The following is a 23455-nucleotide window of genomic DNA, read 5'->3' as shown; positions in this document are numbered from 1 at the left end:
TGACCGATATTACCTTGTAACGAGCCAAGGTATTATCTTGCTGCCATTTACCTAGAAGAAACGTGCCAAGACATTATTTCTTGGACAGATTAGAAAACGTTAGTTACACTCGACATTGGAGGAATAACAATACGATTTTATTTTGTGGGAGGAAAACCTTTTTCTTTCTTAACCGAGTGAAGGAAAAAAGCTCACACATTTCTTGAGGCTTTATAAAAGCTCCTCAAGGCCCAACCAAACTTGTGTTCATCAGGCCCAAAAGACACTGAAAGCCCATTCCTCTTGTCCACCACCTGCAGCCTCTCCTCACTGAACTTGCCAACCAACCATCCCCAAAACCACAACCCCAAAGCCCCCCGCCGGCGATCCCCACCCACGATGGCCGGCGAGCCTCCCCCCTCGCCCGCCGGCGCGGCAGCGGAGCCCGAAGCCGAGGCCGAGCGCCTCCTGGCGCTGGCAGAGGCCGAGCTCTCCGCGGGGCGCCTCCGCGCGGCCCGCAAGCACGCCCGCCGCGCCGCCCTCCTCGACCCGGCCTCCCCGCGCGCCGCCCTCCTCGCCACCGCCACCAACGTCCTCGTCGCCGACGCCTCCTCCCACTCCGCCGTCCTCCTGCTCCCCGACGACGACTCCGCCTCGCCGATCTCCGCCTCCGCCCTCCGCCGCCACTTCAAGTCCCTCGTCAAATCCCTCCGCATCCACCCCGACACCGCCGCCGCCGCCTCCCCCGCCGTCGCCGCGGCGGTCGAGGAAGCGCTCGGCCGCGCCGCCGAGGCCTACGAGGCGATCACCGCCCCCGCCCTGCCCACCTTCTGGACGACCTGCGCCGGCTGCCGCCTCCTCCTCGAGTTCGAGCGCAAGTATGTGGGGTACCGCCTCACCTGCCCCTCCTGCCGCCGGAAGTTCCTCGCCGCCGAGGTGCCGCCTCCGCCGGAGGCGGAACCCACTGTTCCTTCACCGCCCCCGCCGGCCAAGAAGCCCAAGACCGAGAAGCTGGAGATGACGCTTGCCGAGATGCAGCTCCAGCTCGCCAAGAAGAGAGGGGCAAAGGCTTCCAAGAGCAAATCCAGAGTCGAGGTGGAGGAAGAGGACGGCGAGGAGGTTGTGGCGGAGAACAATCATTCCGACCTTATGGCTGTGGTGGACTCTGACTTCTACAATTTCGACGCTGATCGCGGCGAGAGGTGCTTCAAGAGAGGCCAGCTCTGGGCTTTGTACGGCGATGATGATGGCATGCCACGCCACTACGCATTGGTGGATGGGGTGCTGCGAGGCAGCCGATTCCGAGTCCAGATACGGTGGCTGGATGGGGGGGAGGGGAAGCCATGTGGGCGGTTCAAGGTTGGGAGAGCAGAGACTCTGCATTCAGTCAATGTCTTCTCGCATCTTGTCGCCTGTGAGAGGGTGGCGAGGGAGCTGTACCGGGTTTATCCCAGGAAGGCCTCAGTTTGGGCATTCCATGCTGACAAGGAGAGCAACACAGGGAGGGGAAAGTATGAAATTGTGGTGTTTCTCAGTGGTTACAGTGGGCAGTATGGTGCTAGCTTCGGCTATCTGGAGAAGGTGGAAGGCTTCAGGAGCATCTTCACACGCCGGGATGTCGGTACCCATGCCGTGCACTCCCTTCAGGAAGGTGATCTTGGGGCGCTTTCGCATCAGATACCGGCAAGGAAGGTGACCAAGGGTGAGGGATCAGCGCTGCCTCCTGGGGATTGCTGGGAACTTGATCCTGCATCCTTGCCTCCTGAGTTGCTGCGCCTCGAACCACAGAAATGACTTAATTGCTGATGACAAAGGTGGACGTGTAGAGGATTGACTGCATAGCATACGGAGGAAGGCTGTTGCTTTGGTCTGCCATGTCAAATGGTGTGAGGGTGCATCTGCTTTGCCAACTCTAGCTGGGCATTTGCTCCATGTTTATGATCCTTCTTCAGGTAGGTGCTTAGATAGCATGATGATACTTGTAGGTGTTTTCGAGTGTTCAGTTCTGCTGCCCACTATGTATGAAATCATCGAAATGAATGATCATTTGGTATTGATGGACTAAACACTACTTCCTCCATCCCAAATTATAGGTCATTTTGGGTTTTTTTAGGTTCATAGAATCTAGACACACCGCATATGTAGGTGCATGGCAAAATTTATGGATCTAGAGAAGCCAAAATGACCTATAATTTGGGACGGATGGAGTACTATGGTATATGAATGATTCTTATGAACTGGTTCCATGATAATAGTACTAGTCGTGTACTTTTTCAAGCAAGCATTTTTTTTCTTTACCTTTTGTATCCAGATTCTCTTAGGTGTTCAAGCAGGGCAGCAGGGACTAGTATTTTTCTTGTCATGTTGGTCTGGAGTTAGCAAGGCAAATATGTTGATGGTAGGGCAGTAATACTATTGTGCAAATGAACTTGTGACTGGATGTCACGGGCAACCGAAATCCCTTCATCTGCTCCCAGTTTTGATGTTTGTCCATCAAAGGTCGTGCATGGAATGCCTCGTCCAAGTGGATTTCAAATTGCTTCCAAGGATAACCTGCAAACGAAATCAAGTGTATTTGGAGTTATTTTATTCAGCAAGACTAGTTCTGCAACAGAGCTGACTCTGAATCTTGGTGGATCGTTGGAGATGGGAAACAGTTCGATTGACAAAGGATTATGACTTCATTCAGAATTCTTCTTACTGAAGGCAAGTCTTGTACTGTTTCTCTTCCAAACGATCTTACAGTTAATTTTCTTATAGACGAATGCACCGGTGATTGACCAAACTTGTTGTCCTCGTAAATATTTCCTGGAGCGATGCACAGGCCAACCAACTGGAGTCAAGATGCATGCAAGGCATGGAACATCACGAAGTGTTTGTTCCGGCCAAAAACAGACATTTCTTTGGGTGGTCTTTAGGAGCAAACACTAGATTGACATTACTGGATTCATTATATATAACTTTTTTCATTTAAATGCTTTGTATAGGAATCCTCTCCTTGCTTTTCGGATAGAATTGAAAAGCTCAGATTATTGCTAGTTTGTATAGGGATCCTGATCCATACTTCACAACAAACAAATAAACTGTGTAAGCAAGCATACAAACAAGAAATGTGACAAATATTTTCCTCTACCATCTCTGCATAAGTTACTTGTTAATACACTCTTCTGTTCCCTGATCGATAACAACGCATGTTGTCTTTTTGACAAACTGACAAATCAAATGTAGTATTTGTTTGAAAGAAGACATAGGCACTCTCATCAGAAGACGGAGATGCCGTCGCCGGCGGTGCGCGTGGCGTCTCGGCGGCCTCACGAGCGCATCCCGCTCACCTACTGGGACCTCGCCTTGCTCCCCGCCGACTACCTCCAGTACGGCCTCCTCTCCGCGCCGCCACCCATCTCCACCGCCGACCTCGTCGACCACCTCCAGGCCGCGCTCGCCGACGCGCTGGCCGTTTACTACCCCGTCGCCGGCCGCTTGTCTACTGACCAGCACCGCGACGGCAAGGGGGACGTCGTCGGCTGCTCCGTCTCCGTCGACTGCGCCGGCCAGGGCGTCGAGATCCTCCACGCCGTCGCGGACGGCGTCGCCGTCGCCGACGTCGCCCCTCCCGACGCCGACGTCCCCGCCGTCGTCCGCTCCTTCTTCCCGCTCGACGGCTCCATCAACTACGAGGGCCATGAGCTCCCCCTCTTCGTCGTCCAGGTCACCGACCTCGCCGACGGCGTGTTCGTCGGGTTCGCGTACAACCACGCGCTCTCCGACGGCGCCGCCCTCTGGGACTTCGTCAACGCGTGGGCCCGGATCGCGCGCGTCAGGCTCGCGCCGTTGCCGCGCAGGCCCCGGTTCGAGCGCTGGTCGCCGGACGGCGACAGCGCGGCGCCGGTCGTGCTTCCCCTACGCTACCTGGCATTTCTGCTGACCAAGACGCAGTCGCCGCCGCCGGAGCTGCGCGAAAGGATGCTCCACTTCTCGGCAGAGTCTCTAATAGCGCTCAAGGAGCGGGCGCGGCAGGAGCTCGTGGCGGCCGGGGACGAGGCCGGCGCGGCAGCCGTGACAACGTTCCAGGCGCTGAGCTCCCTCCTGTGGCGGTGCGTCGCGCGCGCCCAGCGGCTGAGGCCGGAGCAGGAGACGGCGTGCCGCTTCGCCATCGACAACCGCGGGCGGCTCCGGCCGCCGCTCTCGACGGGGTACTTCGGCAACAGCGTGTACGCCATCTCGGCGGAGGCCGTGGGCGCGGCGGACCTGCAGTCGCGCGGACACGGGTGAGCGGCGGCGGCGGTGGGGCGCGCGGTGGCGGCGCACACGGACGCGGCCATCCGGGCGCGCGTGGCGGCGGAGCCGGCGCTAGTGCAGCCGGCGGCAGCGGGGCCGCTGCACAGGAACGGCGTGGTGATCGCGGGCTCGCCACGGTTCGACGTGTACGGCTGCGACTTTGGGTGGGGGAGGCCGCTGGCGGCGAGGAGCGGGAGGGCGGCTAAGTACGACGGGAGGGTGTCGCTGTTCCCAGGGCGGGAGGCCGGTGGCAGTGGCGATGTCGAGGTGGCGCTGGCGCCGGAGCACATGACGGCGCTGGAGAACGACGGCGAGTTCTGGGCCGCCGTGTCGCCGGACGCGACCCATCAGCTGGCGAGAAAAATGGATCACTAGTCCAAACTGGCAAATTATTGTTCAAACAAAAAAAAAATCACTATCAACTTGTTATCGTGTGTTGTCGTTTGCAACATCCATGCCAAAATGCATAATCTTGGAACAGCAATGTTTTTATGCGTGTATCATATATGCACTTGTGTATCTCCTATCAATAAACAACTAAATTTCCGTTGCATGGCGAATAACATCTGTGGAATGCTTCGACCAAAATGATGTAACATAGCCATTTCACTTCCTTGAATTACGCAAATGCTCGGTATTACTTTGTCAAGACTGGATCAACCAAACTACCAAAGTGAAACATACTGTCCATTCAACTAACAGTTCATTGAAGAATCCTGGGCTTACAAAGGTAATCTGTGAGAGATCATATGGATACTCAAACATTATGACAGTTCCAAACATTAAACCGCACTGATCAGCGACCATAATCTGGGGCTACAAAATCTTAACCACTTGGTACAGCAGTTGCTTATCCAAGGAAGTTCATGATCACCAGGTGGAGCACCAAATTGCACAGAACAAAGTCAGCAAAGGCCCTCTCCGGGGGAAGGTCCTGCACATGGTGTTTTGGCACGCAATGTCATGCCAGATTTCAAAAGTAAAATGATCCTAATAGATGAAGATGAAACTAGTGTTACCTTAAATTCCTTGTTGTCTTTGTTCACTTGAATACGGAGGCAAACTGAAAAAGAAAACAAAAGGTTCAAGTACTCTACAGTGCAACAAAGATAAAAGGATAACCAGAACTGACTGATAAGGGAAAAGAAACACCTACCAGCAAGTACTGCAGTTCCTATGCATGAAAGGACACCTGAGAGGAAGGAGTTGAAGGGGAATGACCCAACTAATCCCATGTAAGCAACCTGTTTTAGCCGCACAAAACAGCATAATCATAAGTCTCTCAACGCATTTGTATTAGCATGCCAAGGGCAATTCCCAGCTATGTTGCAAAAAAAACGACTGAAGAGAAGAGCTGCAAACTGAATAACAATGTTCAGTTGGTAAAAAGCAAGTGCACATGAAAACTTGCACTCAGAACTTGGTTCTTAAAAATGACAGCTACTAAGTTCATCTACCCAATCAAAGATTGAAAAAACATACAGTCAGCAACAAGTACACTGCTACGCTACACCCACACAATCCAGTGGCCAGCCGATAGGCAGAGCAAAAAATTTGCAAGTCGATAGCTTGTTGTAATAAAAGAATTACACGGTATTAGTCTTTAAAAAGTAGCAAATTCAGTCTTTTTTTCTGGTGCCTGCCTACCCATTGTTATATTATGACAAAATGACTAGGTAATGTGACTTGCCAAATTTTCAACAAATTCCATATATATTTAGTTAAAATCCACACCTAAGAGGAAATATATCCAGATGTAAGATAGTATACGCTATTAGTTGATCAGGTAATTTTTTGAAACATCTCACTATCCAGATAGAAAAATCCGCAACAGGAAATATCTCTAGGTACAAGATGGTATACACTATAAGTTGGTCAGGCAAAATTTTCAAACATCACCAGACACTAGATTACTACACTATGCAGATGTGAAAATCGGCAACAAGAAACATTGGTAGATACTAGGGTACACACTAGAAACTGTTGAGGTTAGTATTTGAGCCTCCAAATCTGTTTGAAGTGATATTCACAGCAAACACAGAAATGTTAAAACTTACCTGAATAAGGGCAGTAGCAACAGCACAAATCACGTACAGGTCGATAATCTGCAGAAATATCAGCGCAAGGAGTTGAAAGGGTCAGGATCAAGCTAATAATAATTGAAACCACAGGTGGCAGTGGAGGTCAAATGAAGCAACCTTAAGATTTGTTGGTGTGGCAGCATACGCGTTGCTGAGGGACTGGATCAGAAGCTTTGCGTCGCTCGTGGCCCTCGGCATCTTGAAGAAGCGTAGTCTGCTGCTCGAAGCTAAGCGGAAAGGACAGGAAGCAAAGCATAATCAGATCGCCCGGACATTAGCAAAGCGGATCAAATGTGGAAAAAACTCTATAAACGCTAAGATACGGGCATCAGAGCATCTCCAGCGGTCTCCCTTTCCCCAATCCAACAACCATATTGGGAGAGTTGATAAGAAAATAGTGCTCCAGCAGTCTCCCTTTACCTTTCCCTTCTCCAGGAGCTGTGACTCTCCCAATACGGTAGTTGGATTGGGATGAGATTGTTGGGAGACTGCAAAAGCAACTCTCCCAATAACGGTGAAGTGATATTGGGATATCCCTATTAACTAGTTATTGGGAACATTTATTGGGAGACTGCTGGACATACTAAGCAGTAATTGTGGCTGCACCTAGAAATTGAATATTTGTTGTTCCCAAACTGCGAAAGGGGACACCTAATTCGACAGGGCGGGGCGTCAAAATCCAGGTAAGGTTGAAGACAAGATTTCCCGACGTTGCATCTCTCAGATCGTTATAGGGTTTATCGCAATCCTGAGTTCCTAGTGGAGAAAAATTGAGAAACGGGGCATACAGACTGGCACGGCGCGCAACCAGCACGAGTAGAAACGCACGAATCGCTCAAGATTTATCGCGCGGGCATCACAGCACGCAGTACAGCAGGGATGAGAAGGCAGGTGCTCCAAAACCCCGAGCTACTACATCGGCAGGCAGCGGATCTAAGCCCGACGGCAAAAGATGCCGTGATCTACGCAGCAAACGAGTCTGTGAACAAGAACGCAGCAGACCGGAAGGAGCTGCGGCGCCCACCCAAGAATGGGTGAGAAGAAGGCCTAGATCTGATGGGCTCCGCGAAGAGGAGATCCCGCGGAACAGGACGAGCGATCCAGAGAGGTAGAGTAGGGTCGGGGAGCCTTACCGAGGAGACAGGGAAGAAGATAGGTGGCGTCGCGTGCCCCGGTGCCGCGCGACCGCCGGGAAGGGAAGAGGAGAGACGACGACGGCGAGTAGGAGGAGGCGACCGACTGGCGACTTGGTGGAAGGCCGAGGCAGATGACGATGGTGGGTGATGCGAGCTTGGGCCTCCGTACCAGAGGGATTAATGGGCTCTTACACTTTTGAGCCCATTATTTATTTTAATAGGCTTTGAGCCCAATGTTCACTGAGGCTGAATGGGGGCTCCTATATAACTGAGATTTCATGATTTGAATCTCAATTCGCACGCCTTTCAGAATTTTCTAAATTCAACCGTGGAAGCTGGTTAAGCTTGACAACTTCTTTAAAACCCATTAAGCTCAATTAATGTCTTAAATCAAAATCTCAACAAACTAAATTCAACATTTTGTAAACGTTAGACCAACATCAGAAAATACTAGATTCAACATTTGCTCAAATAACATATCAACATTTTGAAAAAAATTACTCCGTTCAACATTTTCCACTGTATGTTTCAACATTTTGACAAAATAGATTCAACATTATTCAAAACAAAAATCAACATTCCGGGGGGAGTTTTTTTTTTTATCTTCTCCACCGATCACGGTAGGCCGGTGGCGGGCTAGCGGCGCACCAGCGCGGGCGGTGGGGCCGGCGGCGCACGTGGGGAGGGCGGGGCCGGCAGCGGGATCGCCGTGAGCTGGGTCGGTGCCGTCCGTGCGCGATATCAGGGCAGGGAAGGCGGCGGCGGCTACGCGAGCTGGGCCACCGCCTGCGGGGGAGGCCGGCGTCAGGGCCGACGAGGCCAGCACGCACACAGGAGAGACGACGGCGGTGGCTTGGGGCACTGCTGTGCAAGGGTTCAGCAACGGTTAATGATGCGTGCACGAATCTCATACATTGGAAGTTATATAGCTTTCCTGGTCTATTCAGCATAATCATTTTTTCCCTAAAAAATCATCAGCATTTTTTGAATCCCGTTGACTGAGCGTAAAAAGGGGCATTTTTATGTTCAACGGACACACGGAGTGTCGCTGTGAATCTCCCTATCTAAACCTCTCTATCAATCTCTCTCGCTCGTACATGCCAATTCTTCATGGGTCACAGAAAGGTGTTTGCAAGAGCTCTGACCTCTTCTTCATGCCGGTGCAGCACGCGGTCAGACAAATCCGTGTGGAAGTGGCGTGGTTGCTGGCGACAGCCAATTGCCTGGTCTTGCAGACCCAGCAACGCCACAAGTCTGGTAGAGTAGGTGCCGAGCTTTCACTGTCCTTGCTGATGACTTGACATGGTACATGCCAACTCAGAGTAGCCAATGAAGCACAAGCGGCATCCCAATACCCAGAACACACACAGCTAGCCAGGAACATGGAAATTTGTACTCGTTTCATGGTCCAACAGAACCAATTCTCATATTGGTACAGGGCAAAAATTAAAGAACAAAAGAACTATGGTAACTCATGATATATATAGTACTATCAATTCCAACAAAAGCACCTAATCATTTCAACAGTCAGAACTTCCCTTCCCACCAGCGCAAGAAATTCATGCAAGAGTGATCGCTCACGGGAACGTGAATGATCCACCGATCTGGGAGTTCTGCGACGGCGGGTTGATGGCCACCCACAGCAGCGAGATGGTGATGGACAGGAGGCCTGCCCAGACGAAGACGATGGTCGGCGTCCGGCCCCTCCTCCCCATCAGCCCCTTGGCGAACGGGTACAGGTGGGCCAGCACCCAGAAGCTGAAGAACACACCACCCAGGAGCTTGCTCCACTGTGGGATCTCGCTGTAGATGGTCCGGCTGAACCCCACCGCGATGGCGATCAGGTTCACCATCATGATCACGATTGGCGGGATCATCAGCGAGGTCCACTTCACGATGTACAGGTCCGCAAACTCGTCGTTCTCGTCGTCGCCGCCTGACTTGGATGTCAGCGTGAAGGAGATCTCAATGCCCGCAATCACCTTCAAAAGCCCCTGGAGCACCGCAGCAAGGTGGGCGCTTGTACCTCCGATCAGCCAGAACTGCTCGTTACGCCACCACTCTTCCAGGCTGATCCCTGACCACTTGATCTCCAACACTGCCAGAAGGCACAGCGTCAGGGTGATCACCAGCAGGTAGGTCAGGAAGGCCACGTTGAGTGTCTTCACGATGAACTGCCCCGAGAAGAGGGAGAGCGCCGGCAGGAAGCAGTAGACAATGAGGAAGATTGATGTGAACGGGTAGATGCCAACGTTCAGGTATGCAATCCTCTGAAGGAACTTCATCTTGCGGCTTGCGAGCAGCGCATTGTTGCGGGAGAAGAAGATTTCCACTGAACCAGTAGCCCATCGGAGCACCTGGTGGAGACGGTCAGTGAGATTGATGGGTGCAGTGCCACGGAAGGCATCGCGCTTGGTTACACAGTACACTGACTTCCATCCACGGTTGTGCATCCGGTATCCAGTGACCACATCCTCTGTGACTGAACCATAGATCCAACCGACACGGTGGCCCCACTCAGTCTTGTCTTCATACCAGCATGAGATGACACTGATGGCCTCAGCAACTGTGGAGGCATCAAGAAGGTCCCGGGGGACAGTGAGAGCACCCGGAGGGCGGCCGTTCTTGACACCAGGGTGATCAGCTAGCGGGCGCCCTTGGAATTCAGCAATTGGAATAGAGTTGATGAGGAAGTTCGAGTTACCAAACTTCTTGGGGAATGATGACATGTTCATTTCATCCTCATCAAAGTCTGCCATACGCAGTGCCCGGGTTTCTTCCGGTGCAGCAGCTGAAGTCTTGACCTTGCGTCTCTGGGGGAAGCAACAGCTGCAGCAGCCACCATGTTCCTTGTCGCGTGGAGGGTCAAATCCATATAGCGCAACACGGCGGAAGAGACAGCCAGTGCCCACATAGACTGGTCCCATGAGACCATCCAGTGCACGCATGTTGACATCAAAGAAGACAGTGTTGTGGTTAGCATACCGATCTGATGGATCAATGCCTTCGAACCGCTGTGGGAACTGGACATAGCCAATACGGTCACCGCCACGATCCATCATGAAGCACATGCCTTCACGGAAAGCTTGGGAGTTGTAAACATAGTGGTCACAGTCGAGGTTGAGGATGAAGGGGCCATTTGACATCACAGCAGATGAACGGACTAGGGCATTCATCGCACCAGCCTTCTTGTTGTGGTCATAACCAGGGCGCTTCTCTCGGGACACGTAGACCAACATTGGCAAACGGATGTCAACCTCAGTGAAATCAAGAGGTCTGCCTTCTTCACCAGTGCTGCCATACAAGGGATCATCACTAGGAGGTTTCAGCATCACCTGTAGCACAAAACAACAACGATCAATTGTGTGCCTTTTCTCTTGTTGACTACTTACTAGAGTAGCAGATTTAACTATATTTCCTACTGATTATATGCAGCTACCAATTTTTTTTCCATAGATTTAACTATATTTCCTACTGATCATATGCAGCTATCAAATTTGTAGATTTGCCAATGCTGTACCAGAGATGCTTAAATTCTTAAGTTGTGATACATTCTCTACATGTATAGGTAGAATTAGGAAAAGAGAATATGTATACCTGAATTATTCCAGCATGGTCACCACGTGTGTGCTCAGCAGAAGGCTGGATCCAGGTACCAGGCCAGTGCGTGCCATCAGCCATCCAGGTAGCTTTAGGGATCTTAACAGGCTCCACAGCATCATCAAGAGCAGTCTCTCGCTGCCTCTTCATCGCCTTAATTTCCTCCCTGGCATGGTAAGCATCGGAGCGACGGCGGATTGACTCAGGCAGCCCATTGATCCTGACCTTGAACTCATCATACTCCCTCTTAACCCTCCTCCTATCCTTGACAAAATCCTGACGAACCTTATTCTTGTATGGATCCCTCTTCAGATTGAAGTAGCTCTCAGGATTGCGAGGCTCAATGTTGTGCTTGCGACAGAAAGGAACCCACATGTTGGCAAAACTAGCAGCTTCAGCCATGGCTTCAAATGTCAGGAGAGCCCCTCCATCATCAGAAACATAGCAAGAAAGCTTCTCCACAGGGTAGTCAGCAGCAAGGATGGAAAGGATAGTGTTTGCTGTGACCAATGGCGGTTCTTTCTCTGGATCAGCAGTGGACACGAATATATCAAGCCCTGGTAGATCTGATCGTCCAGTAGGGTTCGACGGTGTTGGGGTCTCAAACTTGTCTTTGAGGACAGCAAGGTCGGTTGCTCGGTTCACAGGGCACAGCTTTGGCAACTGATCAAGCAGCCATGAAAAGCCAAACCAGAGTTCACAAACAACAGACATGCCCCACAGCCAAATTGCATCCTCATTCTTGTGCCTAATTCTCCATGTAAGGAACAGACCGAGCACGGCCATACGGATTAGAATGAGAAGCCTGCAGGAAGCAACAAAACAAGGTTAATCTACAGAGCATTGTTATGAAACAATTGTGTATCTATGAGCAGAACTCAATGGAAACATGTGTGCCAATGCAAGTATCTATTGCGCTGTTGAGGATATCAACAGTCACAAGTTGGGGAGCGTTCAGAAATTTCAACAACAAAGACATACAAAATTGAATATAGTACTAAGTGTTAAGTTCATATGTTTGGAAGATAGTAAGAGATCTGAAGAAGCACAGATCTAAGTATCTAACAGCTCACCTAACCTACTAGTTTATTCAACAGATGCTACAACATAACAACTGGGACTAATCTACACATCCAGGTCCAATCAAAGTTTGACTAACAATCAGTGTAGCATATTTTGAACATAAATAAAACCAAATGGATCATAGACAGAACAATGAATTTCAAATCTGATGATGATCAAAGTAGTCTTCTATGTGCACATGTACCCGATCAAGATTCATACCTGTATGGGCTAAGGATGCCAGCAGGGATGGAAAGCTTCCGGGTGAGCGGCCTCCATGGCTTGGTGGTGAACTCGGCTGGCTGGCCGTCGGCTCCACCTAGGCCGCCTCCACCACCACCACCGCTCTCCACCTCATTCTCCTTGGGCCATATGGCATTGCCATACCCATATGTCCCTTTTGTCTCAAAGAGCCACCGGTTGTGATCCCAGTCCCCAGTCTGGCTCCTGGTCAAGGCCTTCTGCGACCGCATTATCGACAGCCGCCTCTCCATCCTGGACGCGGCAGCACCACCAGCACCGGGTGGTGGTGGCAGCGACAGCGTGGCCCTCGCCCCAGCCGCGCCGCCGACCACATCCTCCAGCTCCGTGTTCTTGTACGGCTCCTTGCACCCAGGGCAGACGCCACCACCGTTCTTGACGGCGTCGCCGAAGCACTCGGCGCAGATCTTGAAGTCGCATTCGCAGGGGAGGATGTCCTCGCCGCGCTCGTCGCTCATGACCTTGGCGTCGCATCCGTTGATGGCGCAGGAGGATCCCTTGGCGCCGGCCATCTGCGGGTGGCTGGCCTCGGACTCGATGACCTTGTCCATGAGGTGGGCGCGCGTGACGCTGTTGAAGCCGCCGGTGAAGAGGGAGTTGGAGACGTACTGCTCCTCGACGCGGGCGGAGATGGCGGGATCCATGGGCTGGTTGTCGGGGGTGGCCGGGATGTGGACGTGGTAGCTGAGGAACTCCTGGTGCTCGGGGGAGAAGTCGCCGATGCCGCCGACCTCGCTGTCGAGGTCGTCGCGGGAGTAGCTGACGTAGCGTCCGGAGTGGGTGCGGCGGGCGAAGGTGACCATGGGGCGGTCGCCGGCGGGGGCCTGGGCGCCGCGGCCGTCCTCGCCGGAGTAGGACATGCGCGAGAGGCGGCTGCTGTTGCTGTGGCGGAGGACGCCGCCGCCGCCGCCGTTGGAGGCCATGGGGGAAGTGGAGCTCGTATCGGTCAGTGGTTGATCTGCGCGAGCAGGAACAAATCAGATTAAGCTTGAGAGATTGATGAGAAAGAGCAATCCTTTAACACGCATATATGAATGAAGAAAAAATGGTAAATTTTTGGTAAAAGATCAAAAGTTTCCCCAGTGGAAAGCAGCGAATCGGACAGGGATCGAGAAAGCCGGCCGGAACCCCGGGTCAAGATTCAAATTTGGGCAGCGAAACGACACGGAGGAATGAATGACGGGGCCGCACAAATCTGACGACAAAAGGCGTCGCCTCGCCGCTGCGCGCAATCCAAAGCAAGAAAGGAGCACGAGCACAAACGCCACTCGAACGGAAATAAAAACCCCACCTTTTAACTGAAAAAAAAATCCCCCAAGATTACAACAACACTCCCACGGATGAACGAATCGATAACCAGGCACCCACGAGCCCGCAGATGCAGATTCGAGAACACAAGAGCTAGCGCCAGCGGTTTCTTACCATTCGACTCCGAGTCGAGGACGAGTCAAACGCGCAAGCAGGTGAGGTGAGAGTAATGGCGGCGGATGCCTCCTCCAGTCCTCCTCCTCCTCTCTTGGATGAACAAGTCTGAAGGAGCTGAAGGGGCGAGGAGGGGACAAGCCGGCGGTGGCAATGGAGAACGGAGCGAAGGGGAAGGGGGAGGGGGAGTACTAGTAGTAGTGGGGATGGGAAGGGGTGGGATTTGGTAGCTCCGAGTGGGGAAGAGGAGACGAAGTCCGCAGGAAGGAGCAGGCAGGAGGAAGAACGGGTAGCAGACACGCACGAGCAAGGACGCGGAGGAAAATGGGGGAAACACGCATCCAACCGCTTGCATCACATGGACATGGGACTGAGCAGACGAGGAGGCGGTGCCAAAAAAATTCAAACAAAAGGGGAGCGGCTTGGCCTTAAAGCTTCTTTTGGCTTGCTTGGGTCATCATGTGCATACAAGCAACGGCACGGAAGCGCGTTGCAAGAGCCAGCCAGCTGGTGCGGCGGCGACGTTTGTTTTTCTTTTTCATCTTCCTATGTTGTTCTGAGGATGAACATAAAAGGATTGCTTGCTGGAAACATTGGCGCAAGTTGGCACGGTAAGGATTTGCAGCTGGGCTGGGCTCGATCGCTAGCAAGCAACACGCAAGCTGTGTTTGACCGAACGATGATCAGTTTGATTGAGGGGGACGTTTGCATGTCAGGGGTTAAACTTTAGCACTATCACATCGGATGTTCGGATGCTAATTAGGAGGATTAAATATGAGCTAATTACAAAACTAATTGCAGAACTCTTGGGCTAAATCGCGAGATGAATCTATTAAGGCTAATTAATCTATCATTAGCGAATGATTACTGTAGCACCACATTGTCAAATCATGAACTAATTAGGTTTAATAGATTCATCTCGCGATTTAGCTTAGGGGTTCTGCAATTAGTTTTATTATTAACCTATATTTAATACTCCTGATTGGTATCAAATATCTAATGTGATAGTGATTAAAGTTTAGCCCCCGTCTGTCAAACACCCCCCGAAGGCCGGCCGGCTTGGGCGTTGGATGGACAGTTGGACTGCCGACTGCATGCTATTCAGGAGCAGCAAATGGCACTTCCAGTTGCAAGCTGGGAATACAGTAGCTACGATTCTTCATGCTTTGCTTCTGTTTGTTGCTCCCCGTCACCAGACCAGAGCAACAAGAAGCGGCACTCGTTGTTTATGTAGTGATGACGACATGATAGTACTTATATGATTTCATTTTGAATGAAGCCTGCGGCCGGCCGGCCAGGGTACGGTTAGCTTGTTTCATAGGAATAATCCAATAATCATGTTTTATTAACTTCATCTGCATGCAATGCATGGACCACACAGTACTGACGTGCATCTCGACCGATGCATGTCAAGCCTCAACACTATCCATTGATTGATCCGTAAGCTTGTTCATCTATACCCAGGCCGGCTGATGGCTCCCTCTTTTCCAAATAATAAGTCATCTGAGCTTGATGTTAAATATATACAATCAAATAAATGCACTAGCAATATAATGTATATCACATGGTGTATCTAATGAAATTAATTTGACATGCAGTATATATTTGTGAATTTTTCTACAAATTTGGTTAAAACTAGATAAGTTTGATTTAAGGTAAAGCTAAAAAAGACTTATAATTTAAAAGTAAGTACATACAGCTAGTAAGTACTTATCAAATTCACTTCGATTCGGATTGGATTAAGCATGGTTTCAGATCAAAACCAGCAGCAGCAGCACCACAGTCCCACACTAGGCGTGCGCTTCCTTCTTTCACCTTTACGAAGGTCTAATTTAAGCAACTCCAATAACCTTTAAATCAAGCCTCCAAAGATCAAATAAGATTCTTTATTTTTTTAGTGGCTAGGAAAATATCTTCCACTCCAGCAATAGCCTACAGACCCATCCCCTGAGCCCCCTAGGAATGGAGGGGGAAAATTTGGAGATCTCTCCAAAATAAGGAGCTTAGCAGAGAGCATGCTGGAGTCCACTTTTTTAGCTTGGCGCTTTAAATTTAGAATAGGGGTTGCTTCGAGGTCGGCTGGAGTTGCTCAAGTCTAGTAGCCTCATTTGATTTCCCTTATGGAAAGACTGCAAAACGTGCAGCAACAAAAAAGAAGTCAGTCTAAAAAGTAGTTAGTTATACTAATCTATGATCACTAGTGTTGGTGTGGTGTAGCACTGGAGTATGGTCTGCTCCAAACACCGACGGTAGTTTATCTATGTTTATTTCACGGATTAAAAAAGACATAGTTTTACTCGATCGCTACGACCAATGCCGTACGCGTTCAGCTGCCCCATCCGTCAATTCGTGGCAGCTTTGGTATCTGTCTAGCTACGGTGATACGTAAACAAGTTGATAACATACCATACACGTAACAAGGTCCCATTTGCGGGTCATAGTAATTAAAGTAATACTCTAATTGATCTCATAATCGTGAGGTACATTATTCATACATGTGCACAATGTTTCATGCTAGCATTACCGGCTCCACCACCATCTCAACAATGATGGCTTCAAATTAAACCACACATGAAGATATCCTTTTTTTTTAATCCTAAAATGTAAGACGTCCTACTTGGCCACACAGTCATGAGGAAACTAAACAACTATTGAGACGCTACGGAAAAATGATGGTGTCACGGTCATTCATGTATGTGCTGGTGATGATGGTTGCTTGTTGCCATATGGCACCACATGGATGGATCATGTGAAATTTGGTGCAGCATATGCTTAATTTGACCCAGTTTTAATTTGCTTATTAAGTATAGTTGGAGGGACCGGAGCTTGGTTGATGGAGATCGTGGACCGGGTCAACTCAGCTTGGTATGTATAAGTCCATATCGTCATTTTGCTTATTTTGCAGTAGTTAGTCTACAATTTTTTTCCCTAACATAGGTACAGTTAATATAGATTAAATTAGAACATATAATGGACCCCCTCTCAATCCTTATCTGATGGGTCAAATGTTTCTTCCAACCATCATAGAAGTTTTACAAAAGGGTTTCTCACTTGTTCATGATTAACTCTCAATCCTAAAATCCTCGGCACTTCCGATCCTATCCGCACCGCTCGGTGCGCAGGCACAATTCATCGTCCACCCCTCACTCCCTCTCTCAGTCTATCTCCAACCGTGGCTCTTGACCCGACATGCAGCGCCGGCGGCACGGTGCCCGTCTCCCCCTCCCTCCGTGTCTGTATCCAGATGCACCTAGCCTATACTCCTGAGAGCATCCACACCCAAACCATACTGTCAAATATAATTAGTGGGTGTACAGTTACTCAAATTGATATTGTATCCTTTAATTTTATTTTATTGAATGTCACCACTGCAACCCACGGGGTTGTCGCATTTTATTACACAACCACCAAGAAATAATGACTGTAGTGTATCTTGTGGTGCTCTTATATAGTGCCATTATATATAACCAGAAATAGCTGAAACATACACAACAAATAAAATGAGAAAAAAAATCTCTCTCCACCTTAGCTTCTACGGTAGAAATGGAAGGCGCCGGGATATAGTTCACCACATGAAGGTACTTTCCATCTGTTATGACCACCATGCTTTTCTGCTGAGATTGCAACATTAGTAGTTGGACACGGGAGAATGATGAGTCAACGCATCATTCTCCCATGTCCAGCTAAACCATGAACTAGGTGCTAAATATTAAGGGGGACACTACCTCGGATGTATGTAGATTGTAGTGCAAAGCTGGGAGCCCGTGTAGTTCCAGAGAATTGCTTCTCCTTTCATTGATGCTTTATTTATGGTTCAAGTGGTGTTAGATCTCAGATGATGCAAATGAAGCTAGCCATTTTCGTTTTGAGTGTGCTCCACCTAATTATTGGTATTGCTCAAGACCTCGGATGGATGCATATCTTTTACTGCATAATATGGTGCTCCATGCATACGCATCACAAATGCAGAGTCCGTAACATTGTATACCATAAGCTAAAAATTAAACAGAAGCGGCTTCACATTCTTTCTTTTCTCTCTCTCTTATAAGGAAAATTTTATTGAATCCAAGGTTTTTTACATCGAGCTGATACAAACTCCTTGAACCATACTAATCAAACAAGCTGGGGGTGTACCCCTGATAACTAAGCAATGCAAAGGAGAGGCACGGTGATCATTGCCATGACGAGTAACGTAAGGTATTTTTTCTGAAAATTAAATTGAAATTGAGTGGCCCCAAATTGCAGGTGAAAAGGTACGATTGAATTCAATAGAGCCAGCCGTTCAGCTTGCCATCACTAGGAAAAGGAGGTTAAATACAAAATGAAGAACAGACGTACTATGTACAATAGGAATGGAAGGCGCCGGGACATAAGGTCACCACACAAGGTCACCGTCTTACCCTGGTCCACCTTGGTGCCTTGTTGGTTGCATTATGTTGTTGTGTAATTCATCCATGCATGGTACTGTACCTCGTGTGTGGTTGCGATCAGGGACGGAGCCAGTAGAGCCCTAGCCCCCCGTAGAGCTTCTTCAATAGTCTAAAATAGTCTAACTTAGAGGTAGCTGAATTAATATTTTACTTATTCAATCGTGGGAAAAAAAGAGATCAGCATGGAGGTAAGAGATAGTCTCAAACGTTCCCCGATGCACTTCTCTCTCACGCAATACTCAATGTTATCTTCTCTCCTTCATATTTAATTTCTTAGAGATACTGCTAGCTCGTACCACTGGAGACGATCCACCCCTGGACTGCAGCCATATTGCGTTGCAATGCAAAAGGAACTAAGGAGGTGTTTGGTTCTAGGGACTCAAGTTTAATCCCTAGCACATCGAATATTTAGATATTAATTAAGAGTATTAAATATAAGTTAATTACAAAACCAATTGCATAAATGAAGGTTAATTTGCAAGACAAATCTATTAAGTCTAATTAGTCCATGACCATGTGATGCTATATGTGCTAATCATGAATTGATTAGGCTAATAGATTCGTCTCGTGAATTAGCCATGACTTATACAATTAGTTTTATAATTAGTTCACGTTTAATTCGGTATTCAAACATCCAATTTGATCCGAACTAAAAATTAGTCAATAAATCAAGCACCCGTATCACAAACACCCACCAATAACTTCAACGATGCTGGCCACCGGTCAGCCCAACGGACGGGCGTGTGGACCCCACCACCACGCGCGGCGGGGTGGGGCCCAGCACGGAACATGCTGCGTCCGGTCGGGCGGGTCGGCCGCATTCCCAGCCGCGATTTTATATGTGGAGCCGGCAAAGAGACGGGGCGCAAGCACACCTAGTAGAGGTACAAGCATGCAGCCCATTGAAGGTTGACGCCTGGTGGTCCTAGGCCAACAATCGTTCATCCATCCCGTTCCGTCCAGAGTCCAAAGCCACGGTGAGTCCAGCAAGGAGGAGAGCTCGGGGTCCAAGGTTCAGGCTCAAGGTACGTAGGAGACAGAGCTCCTGCTTGACGGAACCCATCAAGGTAGGAGCATCTTGCCATCGGCTACGCCACGCGCTCGTCGGAACCCAGCTGCGCGCGACATCCCTGCGCCGGACGGCCGCGACCGTAACTCCGGGGGAGGCATCGTCGCCGAACGCCTCCATCCCGGCTGTAGTTCGAAGCTCCGTTGCCGTCCTCGCAGAGCTCGAGGCCGGTCCCGCGCTCCCACGTCGGTGGCGCAGCCGTTAAGCTGGCGAGGACTCCCCGGCGACGCCACTGGCACGCCGAACTCGAGCGACTGCAGGAACGTGTAGGTCCGGTCATCAGCGGGTACGCAGAACGGGAACCGGACGCTACCGCGCGACGCCGTGACCTGCGCGGCGACGAGGAACGCCGGCCCACCCTTGGCCCCTCCTGCTCGTTGGATCAGCTTCGTGCGGCCAAGATCAAGCGACCTGAATTGAATAGTTGCAGGCGGCGACGATACCGGCGACATCGGCCGTGACCTGACTAGCTCCTGCGACTCGTAGCGCGGTTCGTCGCCGGCGACTCGCAGCGACCGTGACCGGATCGGGTTTGCATCTCATCACGTTGGCTCGTTGAAGCGTCCTTGGCAAGATGCGATATCCATTGGGTGGGATGGTACGTAGCTAGTGATGAGCTGATGATCGGCTACAAGTGATGTCAGAGTGGTTCCCGCGATCGAGCTGAATGCTGCGGCTACTTAATCTCACTGCTTGATCACTCGCCTATATATAGCAGGCAGCAGAGCAGCAAGAGCAAAGCAGAGCCAAGAAGAAGAGCAGAGCAGAACAGAGCAAAGCATAGCAGCAAGAAGAAGAGCAGAGCAGAACAGAGCAAAGCATAGCAGCAAGAAGAAGAGCAGAGCACAACAGAGCAAAGAAGAAGACCTCCCCTCGTATCCTCCACGTTTGATGAGCTGCTTGATGGTGTACCAGTCAAAAATGTTGAGGCCACTTTGCATGCAGTCACAATTTCCTTTGTTTTTTTGCTTGTTTCAGCTGACGAAGTTGGTATGGAATTAATATAATCTTGCTCCTAGTGAATATAAGCTAGTATACTTCCGCAACTTTCATGAAATTAAGCTTACCTTGGTGGCCTCTAGGCATGAGCTTCACATAACATCCATACTCATTGTGTGATTGCTTGGTTCGGATACCAAGACTTTGTGGCATCCGTATATACTAATACCTGCCGGCCTGATACATAGCTAGTATGAGGAAGTTGGCGTGAAACTGATCTGACTCCTCTATCTATCTAAGTAATCTCTGTGCTGCAATCAGATTAAAGCGACTAGTAAAAGAACGTAATTTTTTTAGTTTACTTGTGCCCTGGCCCGCCCACGATGACAATGCGACTAGACATGGTCAGCGCAGATCAAGTCCGGAAAAAATTCGGGTCAGCCTGACCCCGCCAGATAATTTATTTGATTTTTTTCAACTAAAAAAAGTGAAAGCCCGAGCCCGGCCTGAGAATGCAGCCCAACAACGCCCATGGGACGGTCGTGGGCACGAATTTTTGACCCGAAACGAATCGGGATTTTTTTAGCCCAGCCTGGCCCTAAAAATACTTAGGTTAGACTAGACCTTCTACTTTTAAATAGATGGTAAATATGTCCTTAAAAACAAGAAAGGTGAAATGCATAAAAAGGACTCCACTCAACTCATAGACTTAATGCACAATCATGAAATAAGGAAATTTGGACTCAAATTAGCAGGTTAAATAGGATTAATGCTCCAAGGCTTGCTTGCTGCTCCTCGGGGTCAATGAGCTCCGGGGTAGCCTCAGGGCCTAGCTCCACCACGATCACGTCCTCGCCTTCCTGAGTTGGCTCAGATAAGGTCTCCACGTACTCCACCTCTAGCGGTTCTGAATCTACATGGAATGATGCAATGAATGATAAGCAACATAAGATAACCATCCACTAATTTCTATAATGATAATTATTCAAATAAGAGCTCCTTATATTTTCCCTAGAACAAGAGTTACTTATTTAACCAAGGAATAATTTTATATCAATTAAATAATATTTATCCTAATTTTTAATAAAGCGAAAAGCATTTAAACACTTTTAAATCCAATAATTATGTTTATAAATCCTATATGGTCACTTATTTTTATTAACTATAAAAGAACTTGTAGTCCTTATTTTTGAATCTTCCTCAATTTTGGCTATTTAAGGAGACAATTAAAGGAATCACATCCTAATTTTTAAAAAAGGTTTAATTAAAGGAAAAACAAAGTATTTTACTATGCCCTCAATGATTTTTCTTGCATCTCACATAAAAAGATGAACTCAACAAAATTTGTTTCATCAATTTTGGAGTTTCGTACCATTAGTTATGAATTATGCCAATTTAATCACATTGAAATGCATTTTAAACATCTTAAAAAGCAAAACTTGCACAAAGCCCTTTGGCTTCCATGAACTTCTCGCCCGCGGTCACTGGACATAACAAAACAGGGCCCCCAGCCTTGACCGAGGCCTTGCGGGGTTGACCGGTGGCGCCCTCACCAGCGGTGAGCTTCCCCCGCGACCAGAAGTACCTAGCTCGACTCGGCTTGGCACTTCGCGTCCACTGGTGGTTCTACTGGCGACGTACAGTGACCAATTGCGGCTAGCAGATGCGGCGGCGACGCGCGAACAAGTCGGAACAGGACAGAGGTGACCGCAAATAGCTAGCAAGATAGCTAAATTTACTGAACGAATTACCAGATACAAGAGAAGAAGACCATAAGCCTAAACATCAGGGCTTCTTTAACATCTGATAATGCAAGAGCGTCGTTGGATGCAAGTTGAACGGCATTGGTGAAGTCGCCCTAGTGTTATTCTCCTTGCCGACTTGCTCTGCTTCCAGTTCCAGCTCCTCTGATGAATTGAATGGGGACTGAATGGTGTTTATCCTGACGGGAACATGATCAGCAGCCGTCGGCCTGCCCCTTCGTGAGAAGCTAGCTTGCTTCTCGGCGCGGGCCTTGAGGACGTCGAGCAGCACGCGCATTGCCGTTCCTGCGCTTCTTGATCATCACCTCGCTCACGTCCACCGGCGTGATCTCTCTCTGCATGTAATGGTGTGAACTTCATGAATAATCCCGTGGTCAGTGGCGGATCCAGAGGGGGGCTCGAGCCCCCCTACCGCCGTTTGGACCACGGAACCCCCCTAAGCCCCCCCTCTAAAGCTTCCATCCATGACAGCTTTGAAGAAGCGCGGAACCGGCGCTTCTCCTCGGTGAGCGAGCGCCACGAGAACCCCTGCTGATAGAGTCGGAGTGCTCGATCTTTCGGTGAGTGGAGATAAATTCGACTTGGTGGAAGTAGACCCTCACGATCCGACTACGACGAGCGAACCCGAAGCGCCAATGCAATCGCTGAACCAACTTCCTGTGGTTACCAACCTTGCCAGTGCAAGATCAGCCTGATCACGAAGATCGATTCCTGTCCGCAATCGAAGAACCAACAAGAAAAAGAGGCGAGCAATCTAAATATCACTCGAAGGTGGAGTTCTGAATCACACAAGGACAGCGCGTATTTGCGCGTGTTCGAGAGTAGCTAAAGCTAGATGTAAAACAAAACTCAAGTCGTAAACAAAAGGGACTCTGACTAAATAAAGGGGGCGCAGCCCCTGGAGTCCGGAGGAGGCGCGACGGCAGGAGGGGGGCGCGCGCGACCAGGGGGAGAGCCGCGGCTCCCAACCCTAGGCGCCCCAACTGGGCTGCCCTATTGGGCCATCTTCTTATTCCGCTGTGCCTTCGTTCCTTAACAGCATGATGAAGTTTAATTCTCTCGTACGGGCCCGAGTGATTGGCCCAACTGGATGATCAACTGTAGGCGCCTGAGGTGGAGGAGCAACCGGAGGCGCCTGAGGTGCTGCTGGTGTAGATGTACTCGTGGTGTCCTCATCACCTGCCACAGCTGGCGTGGCGCGAACGTGATCACGTGCTCCCACCTAACGGCGGCGCTCGCGAAGGAGTCGGCGACGCGGTCGCCGGAGGCGAGGCCGAAGGTGAAGGATATGGATCGTGTGCTGATGCATATGCATAATTCTACAATGATTAAATGTTAAACCAAGGTCTAGTCTTGGATACCGAATTCAACTTGTATCCTGGCTACTATGCGTGAATCCGGCCCATCCGGTTGCCTCTCTCTGCCCGTGGCTGTC

The 23455-nt window shown here is 49.8% G+C and overlaps 3 protein-coding genes and 1 pseudogene across 3 annotated transcripts; 2 read left to right on the top strand and 2 right to left on the bottom strand.

Annotated features, from left to right (window-relative positions):
• The first annotated feature begins 77 nt into the window (after positions 1 to 77).
• On the top strand, positions 78 to 2225 carry LOC101784842. Its single transcript, XM_004964270.2, has one exon. It carries the CDS (start codon positions 379 to 381, stop codon positions 1771 to 1773), a length of 1395 nt encoding a protein of 464 aa, XP_004964327.1. The 5' UTR covers positions 78 to 378; the 3' UTR covers positions 1774 to 2225.
• On the top strand, positions 1805 to 4805 carry LOC101784020 (annotated as a pseudogene).
• A 71-nt stretch (positions 4806 to 4876) lies between these two features.
• On the bottom strand, positions 4877 to 7628 carry LOC101784437 (dolichyl-diphosphooligosaccharide--protein glycosyltransferase subunit DAD1). The gene is made up of 6 exons (XM_004964269.3): positions 7472 to 7628; positions 6456 to 6565; positions 6315 to 6362; positions 5414 to 5501; positions 5277 to 5320; positions 4877 to 5191 (listed from the first exon to the last, which is right to left on the bottom strand). The coding sequence occupies exons 2-6, from the start codon at positions 6534 to 6536 to the stop codon at positions 5108 to 5110; spliced, it is 345 nt and encodes a 114-aa protein (XP_004964326.1). The 5' UTR covers positions 6537 to 6565; positions 7472 to 7628; the 3' UTR covers positions 4877 to 5107.
• Positions 7629 to 8845: 1217 nt separating this feature from the next.
• On the bottom strand, positions 8846 to 14213 carry LOC101783622 (cellulose synthase-like protein D2). Its single transcript, XM_004964268.4, has 4 exons — positions 13820 to 14213; positions 12359 to 13355; positions 11072 to 11879; positions 8846 to 10809 (listed from the first exon to the last, which is right to left on the bottom strand). Exons 2-4 carry the CDS (start codon positions 13318 to 13320, stop codon positions 9052 to 9054), a joined length of 3528 nt encoding a protein of 1175 aa, XP_004964325.1. The 5' UTR covers positions 13321 to 13355; positions 13820 to 14213; the 3' UTR covers positions 8846 to 9051.
• Positions 14214 to 23455: the final 9242 nt, after the last annotated feature.

The sequence above is a fragment of the Setaria italica genome, chromosome IV (genome assembly GCF_000263155.2).
Source record: "Setaria italica strain Yugu1 chromosome IV, Setaria_italica_v2.0, whole genome shotgun sequence".
NCBI lineage: Eukaryota > Viridiplantae > Streptophyta > Magnoliopsida > Poales > Poaceae > Setaria > Setaria italica.
This window is presented reverse-complemented; position numbering and strand designations above follow the sequence as displayed.

What these genes read in the sequence shown, in the direction of transcription:
- LOC101784842 (XM_004964270.2), top strand. Translation starts at nt 379, where the DNA reads ATGGCCGGCGAGCCTCCCCCCTCGCCCGCCGGCGCGGCAGCGGAGCCC.
- LOC101784437 (XM_004964269.3), bottom strand. Translation starts at nt 6,536, where the DNA reads ATGCCGAGGGCCACGAGCGACGCAAAGCTTCTGATCCAGTCCCTCAGC. An exon ending in CCACACCAACAAATCTTAAG is followed by an intron (nt 6,363 to 6,455) that starts GTTGCTTCATTT and finishes ATATTTCTGCAG; the next exon opens with ATTATCGACCTGTACGTGAT. An exon ending in AAGACAACAAGGAATTTAAG is followed by an intron (nt 5,192 to 5,276) that starts GTAACACTAGTT and finishes CACCATGTGCAG; the next exon opens with GACCTTCCCCCGGAGAGGGC.
- LOC101783622 (XM_004964268.4), bottom strand. Translation starts at nt 13,320, where the DNA reads ATGGCCTCCAACGGCGGCGGCGGCGGCGTCCTCCGCCACAGCAACAGC. An exon ending in GGCATCCTTAGCCCATACAG is followed by an intron (nt 11,880 to 12,358) that starts GTATGAATCTTG and finishes TGCTTCCTGCAG; the next exon opens with GCTTCTCATTCTAATCCGTA. An exon ending in ACCATGCTGGAATAATTCAG is followed by an intron (nt 10,810 to 11,071) that starts GTATACATATTC and finishes TTTGTGCTACAG; the next exon opens with GTGATGCTGAAACCTCCTAG.